Source organism: Colletes latitarsis, chromosome 11 (assembly GCF_051014445.1).
Source record: "Colletes latitarsis isolate SP2378_abdomen chromosome 11, iyColLati1, whole genome shotgun sequence".
Classification (NCBI taxonomy): Eukaryota; Metazoa; Arthropoda; class Insecta; order Hymenoptera; family Colletidae; genus Colletes; species Colletes latitarsis.
This window is the reverse complement of record NC_135144.1, coordinates 18,852,150-18,864,547: the sequence shown is the minus strand read 5'-3', so window position 1 is coordinate 18,864,547 and position 12,398 is coordinate 18,852,150. Positions and strand designations below refer to the sequence as shown.

The window sequence follows — 12,398 nt, the reverse complement described above, 5'->3', positions numbered from 1 at the left end:
TACTATGAACACCCCGCATACATCTATTTACCAGGAATTACCAAGCATTGAAAATTATGCATTTATTACCCAGTTTCCTTTTTACATTTTACATACAACAATGTACCCTGTAGGCTACATTGATGAACCTTTTAATAATTAATACTTACAGTATTCACAATTCAACGGAGGTCAAGGAATGCAATAAATATATTATTCTATAGCTAATGAATCATAATTTTATAAAAATTCGTCTTGCACTTGGATCTTATATTATAAGTAATAGATATGGATGGTCAACTACAAAGTTGCGTAAAGAAATATGCATAGTAATGTAACAATTATTTTATGCCAGGAACACTACAAAAAATATAAAGAAAAATATAAGGACTGCAAATATTTTTATCATTAACCACCTGTTGTTTGTTACAGATTGGAAATATTTTAAGATCTCTGCATGTGCTGCTTCCACGTTCAATTCTGTATCTTCTATATTGCTATCTATCCTATAATTTAATTGAAATCCATGAATCTGATTCAATTCCGTGAACATTCACGTGCATAAGAAGGTTTTTAACATATAACACACATTTTTTATTCCATAATATAGATGATTATGAAACTTATAATTACAAAATATAAGATAAAATAATTATTCTTACCTCTCCACCATTTCTTCCTGCTCTTTAACCATGTGCGCTAATTGTTGAAAAATTCCACCAAGTTCAATGATAGTAGATTCTATATTTTGCATTGTTTCTGCTCTTGACTGAACATATGCTTCCTAATATGTAAATAAACTGGTTTATTGTTGTCAAAATATATTTAATATGAACATATTCTTTTCTAACAAACTTTATATTGCTCACAGTATCATCGTGAATTGCACGCTGTAATGATAATTGTCCTATAGCTGGTTCCAGATCTATAGCTACTGATGAAGCAGATTCTTGTTCTTGTAACAACAACGACCCTTGTTTTCCAGCAACACTTGGTGGTAACATTGTAGATACAGAGCCTTGAGTAAACTGCTGTCTTCTACTTTGTTCTTCTCTCATATTCTGTATGTAAACAAAGAATTTTTAAGTTAGATTTTATATATTTTTAAACAATAATTTTTAAAATATTTTATTTTTAAACTCGCATACCTCCGAACGCACTTCTAATACATTTTTAAAATGTGTTGACATATTTGCCAGTTTTGATTGTAAGGCCATAACAATAGAAGATGAATGTGAAGCTATGTGATGACTTTGAGATGCACCGTACCCATCTCTTTGCTTTTTCCCAAGCTCCTGTAACTTTCCTATTTGATAATTTAAACTCTTTAAATCTGTTTTTATGATATTCGTTAACTCTTCAATTTCCATTTGCCTGTCGTTAAATATAGATTTCCTCTTGGCCACTAAAACAATGGACATAATAAATATGTAGCATCCTCTTATAAAATACATTTGTAATGTTGCATTTTTCAAACTGGTATTAGTTAATTCCAGTTTATATTCTTGTCACTTTTAAAATATAATAAAATCTCTTTCTATTGTAAACGAATACTTTGTCACAAGTTAAAAATAATAATGCAGAAAAAATTTAGTTAAAAAGAATTCTATAGATTGAACTTAATTATGGAACTTTGTTTAAACGTTTAATTAATACAATTTATCTAGTTTGTTGTTAAGCGTGACGATATACTTCTTCTGCAATTTCTTTCTTTGTTCTCAAAACAATACGTTACTAACAGTTAGCATTGGACATGAGACAATATTCATGGCAATCTTACATAGAGCAAGCTTTTCTAGCTTGGTATACGTGCTCGTTATATTTTTCCCGATACTCTTAGCTATCATCATAAAATTCGAGTAACTCTGTAATTGGCGTGCTCGACGAGGATTCTGCAATACTGCCGCCTGTGTGACGGTCCTGCTTTGCATAGTCCGAATAGCATTAACGAATTCATTGGTCCTGTCGCGCGACGTCATTGTCGCTGGTGTGATGTCCGTTTGCTTTTTCTCGTTCTCCGTTAAATAGCACCCTTCACTTTCATTGTTATGCTGTTGACTTATGGTACTGCCCCGCCAGGAACTGTTTGAGGTTGTGATTACGAAATCATGATCTAGCTCAGAGCCAACGTGTCGTCTACGTGCTGGCATCGCATTCTCAATTTGTATACGTATTTACGGTTTTACGACCTCAAAAATACAAATCAAATCCGTCGTCTACCTCGAATAACTTCTTCTAAAACTATCAACAGATTGAAACGGACACGTCCACATGACAGTTCGGTTTCTATACGTCATACGCTCGGGGTCATTAATACTTGCCATCTAAGGGGAAAGTTACCAGCTAGTACTCATTATCCCTTCTTCTTTTTAGTGTTACGCTATCGCATGAATTTAGGCTTAGTACATATAGCGCAGCGACGGCAAATAATAGAAACTCGATTAATAACCATCGAGTGCCCAATCATGTAACTCCATTAAAATTCAGAGCAAGATTCGAACGAACCAGCGTTTTATAATATATATCGCTATTGTATGAGATTCAACGTGGGCAATCAAGCAGGAAAAGTCAAGGGTCGAAAAAGAAAACGTCGAGCAGAACGGTTCAGCGCTTCATGGACACCAACCCACCTCCACTATCCCCCTAGACCGCAGATTGGGACGCAACATCAGCAGTGTTGATTCAGCACAAGCTTCTAGTAGTTTCATGATTAGAACTGTAGGCTGTAACCTACGTATAGGGACACGGGCCTAGGAAATAACTACACAGGTGGCTTTGCGGTAGGATTCTTTATTCACCTGCTTTCAGGCTGGCTTGGAGACGACTGACTATCGCGAGGACCAGAGAGTGCCTAGAGACAAATCCCCTAGAGCATCCCAGCGTCCATCTCGACGGTTGGCATCAGCACCCACTGCGCCATCTGCGGTAGTAACTAGAGAGTTACTTTATGCTCCTTACAGAACGTTTGATGATGGTGTATTGTTGCAAATTGCAAGTCTAACATCAATATGTATATCATAGGATGTGAATATAAGCATGAAATAGCAAGACTTCGAGACTTTAGGCGCCAGTTGAGCCCGTAGATTCAGTTACAAAAATGGTTATTTAACGTCAAGAGGTATGAGTTTTAAACTAAATACAGTATTACACTTTCTAAGTTTGTGTTTGGATTGTGCTTACACTAGTTGGAAAATGCAAATCCTGTATATGAGTGAATGTTAAAATTATGTACAATACTATAGCAGCTAATACAATTTGAAAATTTAGGTCGAAGTATCACTTATTATATGATAGGCTATTGTCTTTATATAAAACATATGGTCTAGGACCTTACAGTAATTAGAATGATATGCTGTAAAAGTTGGCGATAGTCTAAGGAAAAGTCTTAATATTAAATGGCACAAAATCGTAAATCTAATTAACCATGGTACTTAAATTACAAATATTTAAACCTTAAACAGCTATATCGCAAGTAAATAGAAATTTATTAATTGCTTTTAAGGCTTTAAGGTTGGGTTTAGTAAGAAAGGAATCAATTGCAAGTGTGAGTTGTCAATCTTGCTTCTTTAGCTCTTTCAGAAGGGTAATTCTGTTCGAAATTTGATTTGCCCAATCCGATGTTAACTTCCTCTTCAAATGAGTGTAAAAGTTGTTTTCTTTATTATAGAAGTAAGCTTCGGACTAAGTTTATTAAATAGACCGACGTATCTAATCTTAAGATAATGTATATATATTAATATGTATTAATAACATATTAATTTATATTGTTACATTATATGTATATATAACACATTGTACGCCAGATTGCCGGCTCGATAATTAGAATTATGAAACATATTTTTAGAGGGATGAATTAATTAAATATTTATTTCTTTAACTACGTATTTATGAAGCACATTTAAAATTTAGGTATTTTTGACTTTTATAAGTACGATTAGCCGAAGTGTTTATAATATTATCTTGTCCAATAAATGATGTTGATTATACTATTACCTAATAAATACTTTACTATAAAAATTTATCAAAAAAACTCTTGGAATATAACTTTCCGTTGGGATCCATTTGATATATTACGACAGTAGAGTGCTATGTATTACAAAAATGCCTGATACTTGTAATACTGCTTGTTAACGGAAACATAATTGTTTATCACTTTTTGAAGAGTCTTGAATTAATTATATATGTATTTTATTTTCAGATCGATGAAATTGACGAATTTCAATAAAGTGTTTGGCACAATTGCCCTTCGCGAGAAAGTGAAAATAGCGTTAATATAAGAACATTGAATGATCCATAGAATTAATGCGAGTTTATGTGAGAAGTAGTATGTACAAATTTTAGAAAGAAAATGTTGCTTCAGCATTTCACCCGTTTCGTACCTAAACAAAGTTTAAAGTGCATAACCTCTTATGAAAATGTCAATATTGCACGAACATTCTACAACGATAAGTCTGTTGTTCAGTTAACACAGAATAGACGTAAACAACGTGAAATCGCGAAATTAAAATACGAACATGATATGAAAAAGCCTGTTCGTAGACCAACTCTCCGAACTAACTTGATATTTTTTTCGACCGAAGTGCCCGAAGTACACGATTTCTGGACATTCAATTTTAAGCATTGGTGGGCACATAAAAAAAAAGAATATAGAAAATTTGCTCAAGAAAAAACGTATGAGAGATACATAAGATCGGGCCCTGATATAGCAACAGCCCAATTTGTCCTAAAGTATGGCGGTAGAATAAAATTGAGAAACCATCACAATTGGATAGATAAAGATACGAAGGATGGTCCTAAAATACCAAAGGAATACGATCCACATTTCAATGTAGAAGGAATAGATTTAAGAGGATATCCTCTAGAATATGATAATCTTTGTAACATATGTGATCTTTATCATCTAAAGTGGCTCAGCCTGAAGGGTTGCAGTACTATCGATGATTGGGCTGTAGATAAAATAGTTTTTGAGTATCCAATGTTGGAACACCTTGATATATCCGAATGTGTAAATGTGACAGAAAGGGCATTAGAAGCATTGTATAAAATACCAAACTTGAAATCACTAGTTATAACAAAATATCATAACACTCCAGTGCTTGAGTTGACTTGTTTCATGTTAGAAGATGTTAATCCGCATTTAAAATGTCACATTCTAATGCCAGAAAATAATTATCTACCGGAAGAGTGATGCATATAGTGGGGGATTAGACAAATTTTGAAACAGTGTTGTAGCATGTCTTATAAAATATAAATTATTTCAATTTATAAATATACAAATATTTATATATCACATTTTTGCTCTAAAAATTAAGTGTTCTTTATCAATTTATTTTTTTCCCTACGTCTTTTTACATAATGTAATTCAGCCTTGTTTGTAATCCCATAAGTTTTTATGTTTTCATTATCATCCACTAATCTCACATTTCCAAAACACAAGTAATACTTTTTCCAAACATGTTTCCAACTTATTTTTTTCTTGATTTTTTCTCGTCTCAGCGATAAATTTGTATGGCGCTTTATAGCTTTTTTCAGATCTAAGACTGTAGTGTCGTGAGGAGGTACCTGAATTTAGAGAGTATTATTGGTTTATGATTCCTTAAATTACAGGATATTTCAGAAATATATGCAAATACTTAAGGAACTGAATCATACAGAAGAAATTAAAAAACATTGTATGAACGTATATTTTATGCTTAATATTCGAATTTCGAATGATTAAAGAATATTAATAATCCAAATTTGTAGTCTGTATTTCTATTTTGAGAGTTTAATATTATTCTAAAAGCAGCAAAATGGTCATGTATGTCTTCTGATTTGTACCTATTAGATTTTTACTCGTAGGACTCTTTGAAATTTATTGTACAATACAAGTAAACAATGTCTAATATCTACCAGAAAGAATACAAAATATATTTTGATGTTGAGAAGTGTAACAGCATATGTTGAAGCATCTAGTGGACATTTTGAATATTTTCTTTACTCATTTTTTAGTTATTTTAGTGTGTAGATTCAGCTTCTTGAGTATTTATATGTATTTCTGAAACACCCTGTACGTTATCGTTAAACCTATTTCGACATCGTTCAAAATTGTGAATACTTTTTACATACTATATGAAATTAACGATATTCGATAGCGTTCGAAACAAATATAAAAAACGTTACCACAACTCCAAGTTTTGGCAATTCTCCACGATTTAAATATATAGTGATCGCTTGCCCTTGCGCAACAGCAATTTGAGCTTTAATTTCTTCGATTGTAACGTCGGTTGGTAGACCAGAAAGAAGCGGGTCACTTTCAATTATATTGTCAATTGCTTCTTTAGTTAATTTCACTAATTCCTCATGATCGAATTCTGCGTTCTTATTTCTTACTCGTTCTTTTTGGAACAAATCTTCATCTGTGTGTTCCTTTAGATTATCCGATTTAGTATCTTTAACGATACTCATCGTTTCGTCTATACTTATTTCATACAGTTTTCAAGGATATAAAGATAAGAGAAAAATTTTAAATAACATTAATATGTGCGTCTTGCACAGAGCACGATTTCATACGTATATATATATGTATATGTATGTATACATATCATGTATAGACATGTGAATATGTATATAATAACAAAACGTGTATGTACAAGCATACATATACGTATTTACGCCGGGTAGTATTAGCCATATTCTGCTCAGAATCAACGCATGCGCACACGGTATTTATTAGTACATTGAGGGCGCGGTTGTCACCGATCAATCTCGGTTGCATTTGTATGTATGCAGTTTATTCTGGAATTCTGTGGGCTCCGGTACATTGTACTCAAGTGCACATTGTATTTGACGTTCGAACGTTTGTCGAAGTGCGGTGATCGTCGATTATAATTGCACGATCGGGGATACGGAAACAAATTTCGCGCGAAAGGTGTATCAATATTTCAATTGGAATAGGACCAAATCAAAACATCCATCAATATGACGGTGATCATAAAGGTCCTTAGCCAGAAGACGGACAAAATGGAACAACCGTTGTTTGTCGAGGAAAACGTACCGGTTAGCATTATTGTTACATTTACCGAGCTTCGGGTTTTATACAATCTTGACATTTATAAAAACAACAATAATACGGTCCTTAGATACGTTGAACGTTATCCTTGTTCGTGGTAAATAAACATTTTCTGTTTTCGAATGAAATCGCTTCAACGAATTTTATACTTCTTCAATAAATTTATTATTACGTACGCAGTATTATCTTGTATGTCCTCTGATACGGGCTACTGCGTATGAGGCACTTTATACAATCGCATGTGATAGTAACGATATCTCGTTATGCATACTTACTATCTGTGTTACTACAGTGGGATTATAGATACTGAGACTATACTTCTTTAGAAAATCATATTCATGTATAAAATTCATGTATAAGAACATTTACATAACTGGACATTCTTAAATAATTCGTAAACTATTACATTCTATCAAAAAATTGTTAAATAAAAGTTGCATGGCATCAAGCAAGATGTATAATACAACAATTGGTTTTTTGAAATTCGGTTTTGATGACAGAAAATATCGAAATCGTGTTTAAATGTACATAGAATAATCAGCATTTTATTTGGGAATTAGAAAATATATACTTTTCAGTGTATAGTGTTTTATAGAACATTTTATTTACTGATGTTTATATTATTAAGTTGATATCACATTTTTTATTAATCTGTACTAATTTATTAATTCCTTTTTACTTGGAATCATAATAATTCAAGGATTGACAACATTTATAATAATCATTTTTTATATCATGTAACTTATTTTTCTTAGCATTTTTTTTTTATAAATATCTTGTATATTGAGATATGTATAATAATTGTGTAATTTTTGTATTATTAATTGTGCTATATTTTTTGGAACAAGTTCTTTAATAAATAAATGTGCATTCTCAAATAGGAAGAAACGAAGAAGGACCCGGAAGCACAACTTCAAAAAACTAATGTCGGAGGCAAATATATTGTCTCCCGATGGAGTATACGTGGTATTCATGTTACGGCAACATTTTTGCTATTTCTTGTCGCATTAATGATTCTTATGATTGGAATTATTGGCGGCCTATACATATACAGGCAATGCGCTCGAACGCAAATGCACAGATTTAGAACAGGATGGTACAGCATCCCTTATGATAATTCGAACAAAACTCCTTATGCTAACAATAGAGTTCATCAGGGATTATTAGCGGATTCTGATTTATTCAAAAGTCTGACAAGAGCCACCGAACAAGAAGCTTTGGACATTGAGAAAAATTTGGATAATGTTATCAGAAGGAGTTCCTTTTTTAAGGAGCAATTTGAAATTGATTTGGAGAATGAGCATTATGAGAAAATTTATGTGCCTGATTTTCGTGGTGGACGCCAAGGCCGGTTCATACATGATTTTAGTATTGTATGTTTAATAGATCCAAATATTGTAAAAATGCGTTTAACATAAGCGATCGCGTTAAATTTAATTTGAGTTAAAATGCACAATTTATGTGTGTTATTCCAGAATAAAACTGGCATAATTGATATCGATGGGCAATGCTGTTTTGTTATGCCACTAAATCGTCAAAGAGTTTTACCGCCACGCAGTATGTACGATCTTCTTAGGAAAATGTATAACGGTAAATTTGTTATATTTTCGGAATAAATAAATTAAATAGAATCGATACTTATTTAAAAAGTATACACATCGTATATTTACAATTTTTACAGATTACTATGAAGTAGACACGGAAATTGTACGAGAAACAATGAGAGTGATTTTACCACCAATCACTGATTTATCTACTGTCGGGACATACATAGCTCGTGAATGTCAAGATTTACCAACATATATGCTGGCAAAAGTAAATTCGAATGGTTGGTTATTAAAATATTGTAATATCGTATGAATTGTATACAATATATTACATTATATTAATTCATTCATTTTTATTTTATAGTTGTGAAGCGTAGCATATCAAGTGGTGTGTTTGGACAGTTTGCAGGGAAAAATATTATAGAATTTGATATTTTGAATTTAGATGATGTTACTGCATATAAAAACAGCTCAAAAAATTGAACAAAAGGAATTTCTAATTATTCTAGAATATTTACCACCAGTAGATCAATGTATAAAAATTATATCCAGCCCAGCAAACTTAGGTAAATCCAACGTGAATTCCAGCAAATTAGTCTTGTTTTTAACAATCTCTCTTTCTATAAGAATTCTCTGATCGATAACTATTTATTTTTAAAGGTACATTCACATTTAGTCTTCCCACCGTTTCCAATTTTAGCTTTAAATCAGTAAAACTTATAAGAAAAATAAAATATATTAGTTAATGTACATCTGTTTAACATTTCATAAGACTTTAATTTAGTGGCAGACTGATTATAAGTGGCTGATGCGATTAAAGAACTATTGCGTTTTAACATTAACGTTAATTAAGTTCCAGAGAAACGCTGATGGTGCTTATTCATAAGGTAGAATTGCATTTTTTTTTATTTGTTTTCTTATGCTTAAATTATTTAATACGCAACTCTAGTAAAATGATAGAAATACATGTTGAAATCGGTATATACTCAATGCATAATCGCACGATTGAATGATTAACCTGTGAGCTGGGGAAGACAGTTTATCTTGTCTTCTGGAAATGTTTTCGCATCGGGCAAGACGAGTCAATTCGTCGCAAGCAATAATAATTATACTTGTACAGAAAAGATAAACATATCATTCGTTTTTCACTGTTACTACAAAAGTAGTCTTCTCTCTCAATAGGACTGAGTACAGGATTTTACTGGGAATATTTTTCCGAGAACTGAAATACTTCTCACCTGCGGCTCTATTGAGAGAGAAAGAGAGGACTGTCTATGTATTCGTATTAGAAACAAATAACGTCATATTCACATTTGTTGTGGGTAAAACGAGTGACTCGTCTTTACTGATTATATACAGCGCGTTGTTGGTCGAAGAATGCAACCCAGTTAGCAAGTTAATAATTGTACAAACTAGAAATTATATTGTTTCACCAATCATGTACTAGTTCTATAAATCACGAATGAAATATTTTGACAAAAAAAGGGACATTTTTATGAATATGTTTAAAATCAATGATTATTTAATGACTAATTCAAATATGTTTATACAATATCTGTTTTCCCATTAGATGATAATAAATGTTGTATAACAAATACATGTGATCTGTTGAAAGAAAATTAACATTTAAAATATGTACCGAAGATGATGAGATATGGGTAATAAAGTTACTGTGACCAGATCAGTAGAATGAAGATTGAAATTTGAAGCACGTGATTGAGTAGCTCTATAATGAACTTCCTTTCTGTTTTTTTTAACATTCCTCTTTCAAATTTCAATTCCGTTGATGTTTCATCATAAAAGACTTCTAAACTATAGAAGGAAGTTTGTATAGTGGTATTTTATCAAGTTTGTTTATTTAAAAGTTAACGTGATATGGTACCATTCTTCCACGAGAAGAAGGCACACCGTGTTTACATTCCCACTCCTGTTGCAATTCGTTGACTCACAGGCATTGGTCGAAAACTGTGACGAAGATCAGTGACAGCCAATCAGCGGACTGCAGCAAGAGTGGGGATGTAAACACGCTGTGCCTTCTTCTCGTGGAAGGACGTTACATGCATGGTTATTTATTTGTATAATAAAGTATTTAACAAGTATCTTTTGTTTGCGATTGTTAGTAAATAATTTTGTAAGTTTTGGTACTCATAACTAAACTGATTTGATGAAACAAAGAAAACATCGTTAGTAACGTTTGTTTTAATATAACAATGCAATTATACAGTATTTAAAATTGTGATGATCAACATGTATATATGATTTTCATTTACATTACCAAATCATTTACCAAATAATCTCAATAGAGTTTTCTATAAATGAAAGCCACAATGATATTCAGAAATATCTTATAAATTTTATCCTACATATTATTACAAACAAACAAAATATTCTTATATAAATATTCATTTGTTTTCTATAGGAGAAAATAATAAATGAAGTGATTATCAGGATTAGTTACTTGTTCTTTATTTTTCCATTTATTATAAAAATGCAACATATGTAAAATGTTATTTATTATATATAGGATGTTAAATAAACAATGAGAAAGCTGTAATTATCTGTCGAGGAAACTATTTTAAGGAAAACTATCATATGAATATAGACATAGATTGTCTTCTAAGTATATACATATTTACTTAACTATACTCGTAAAGTTTCGTAACTGTAACAATAAAATCATAAGTCAAAACATGAAGTAACTTTTGAAAAAATACAGGTTCGTTGATTTGGTAAATTAAAAATTCAGTAAATTTGTATACTATTTAAAGATTTTGTTCTTAAATAATATAGTTCGTGTCAAGAGAAATTTCAACACCATCGATCCATTGAAAACGTGTAATTTGTTAGTACACGTGTTCCGTTCAAAAATAAACAAAATTAATATAAATGTATTTTTTTAAGTTATGTAATGTACAATTTAACAAAAGGTGAATTTATCTCTTCAACGATCTCTTAAAAAATTTGTAAATTATTAATTATTTATAATTGTATAAGATTCCGAAAAAAGTTGATCTATATCAAGACTAAACGAAAAATTTATTTTATATTTTTATATAATTTTTAATAAATCCATTAGTGGGCATACTATATTGAAAAAATAAAGTTTCATTATGTTATATTATTTACAAAAAAAATAATCATTCAGGAAATTAACAATTTCCTTAGATTGGTATAGATCGTAGTCGAAAAAATCCTAAAATTATTGTTACGTAGGAGCAATAACTGACCAACCTCGTTCATCGACTTTACGTCTACACGTATGTATCTATGTGTCCAATAATAGCGTCCACTCCACTCTTAGTTCTCATATTCACAATATCAGACGCTTGAATGAAATACTTGTTAGAAAAATAATAACAATGTTTAGGAATACCATATGATTTCCAGAATATTTAAAAACGTGTAATGCATTTTGTAATATTACAATGACCGAATGTATTAGCATGGAGATAAGTATTATCATGCTGTCTATCTTAGTTAAAGTTAATAATTATACTTGACCGTGTATTTTTAATTTGAATTTATACACCTGTTAAAAATACCAATTGCAGCAAGCTCCTGGAGATTATGCCGATCACGTGTAAATTGGGTTAGGTTGTAAAACAATCTTATTCGCTGAATCCTCACCCTTTCACCCTGATTGGTGTACTATGTACATTATTTTAAAATCCTTAAATAAAAATAAACGAAGATTGTGATTTTGAATTTCAAGTAGTATCGACATCCTGGTCTAGTAACTACTATAATTATCAAATTGATATTGATCGTTTTAACGTTATATTAATTATGACTTAAATACATTCACGCCATTCGAATACAAT

The 12,398-nt window shown here is 31.3% G+C and overlaps 4 protein-coding genes across 9 annotated transcripts; 2 read left to right on the top strand and 2 right to left on the bottom strand.

Annotated features, from left to right (window-relative positions):
* Positions 1–37: 37 nt before the first annotated feature.
* On the bottom strand, positions 38–2,292 carry Syx5 (syntaxin 5). Its single transcript, XM_076776758.1, has 5 exons — positions 1,760–2,292; positions 1,128–1,384; positions 849–1,040; positions 642–763; positions 38–485 (listed from the first exon to the last, which is right to left on the bottom strand). Exons 1-5 carry the CDS (start codon positions 2,127–2,129, stop codon positions 326–328), a joined length of 1,101 nt encoding a protein of 366 aa, XP_076632873.1. The 5' UTR covers positions 2,130–2,292; the 3' UTR covers positions 38–325.
* Positions 2,293–2,962: 670 nt separating this feature from the next.
* Positions 2,963–5,167, top strand: LOC143347616 (distal membrane arm assembly component 2). Of its 5 annotated transcripts, none has more exons than XM_076776954.1 (2): positions 2,963–3,097; positions 4,178–5,167. In XM_076776954.1, exon 2 carries the CDS (start codon positions 4,328–4,330, stop codon positions 5,165–5,167), a length of 840 nt encoding a protein of 279 aa, XP_076633069.1. In that variant the 5' UTR covers positions 2,963–3,097; positions 4,178–4,327. The 5 variants fall into 5 exon arrangements, with proteins under 5 accessions (XP_076633069.1, XP_076633073.1, XP_076633072.1 ...); XM_076776958.1 differs by lacking the exon at positions 2,963–3,097 and adding an exon at positions 3,389–3,406; XM_076776957.1 differs by lacking the exon at positions 2,963–3,097 and adding an exon at positions 3,510–3,523.
* Positions 5,168–5,205: 38 nt separating this feature from the next.
* LOC143347617 (U11/U12 small nuclear ribonucleoprotein 25 kDa protein) lies at positions 5,206–6,543 on the bottom strand. Its single transcript, XM_076776959.1, has 2 exons — positions 6,142–6,543; positions 5,206–5,541 (listed from the first exon to the last, which is right to left on the bottom strand). The coding sequence occupies exons 1-2, from the start codon at positions 6,424–6,426 to the stop codon at positions 5,287–5,289; spliced, it is 540 nt and encodes a 179-aa protein (XP_076633074.1). The 5' UTR covers positions 6,427–6,543; the 3' UTR covers positions 5,206–5,286.
* A 172-nt stretch (positions 6,544–6,715) lies between these two features.
* On the top strand, positions 6,716–9,295 carry LOC143347615 (uncharacterized). 2 transcript variants are annotated; one of them, XR_013080642.1, is made up of 6 exons: positions 6,716–7,017; positions 7,912–8,403; positions 8,506–8,620; positions 8,712–8,858; positions 8,942–9,143; positions 9,238–9,295. XR_013080642.1 is itself a non-coding variant. In XM_076776952.1 (5 exons), the coding sequence occupies exons 1-5, from the start codon at positions 6,940–6,942 to the stop codon at positions 9,058–9,060; spliced, it is 951 nt and encodes a 316-aa protein (XP_076633067.1). In that variant the 5' UTR covers positions 6,716–6,939; the 3' UTR covers positions 9,061–9,295. The 2 variants fall into 2 exon arrangements, 1 of the variants encoding a protein (XP_076633067.1); XM_076776952.1 differs by having other exon boundaries at positions 8,942–9,295.
* The last annotated feature ends 3,103 nt before the right edge of the window (positions 9,296–12,398 follow it).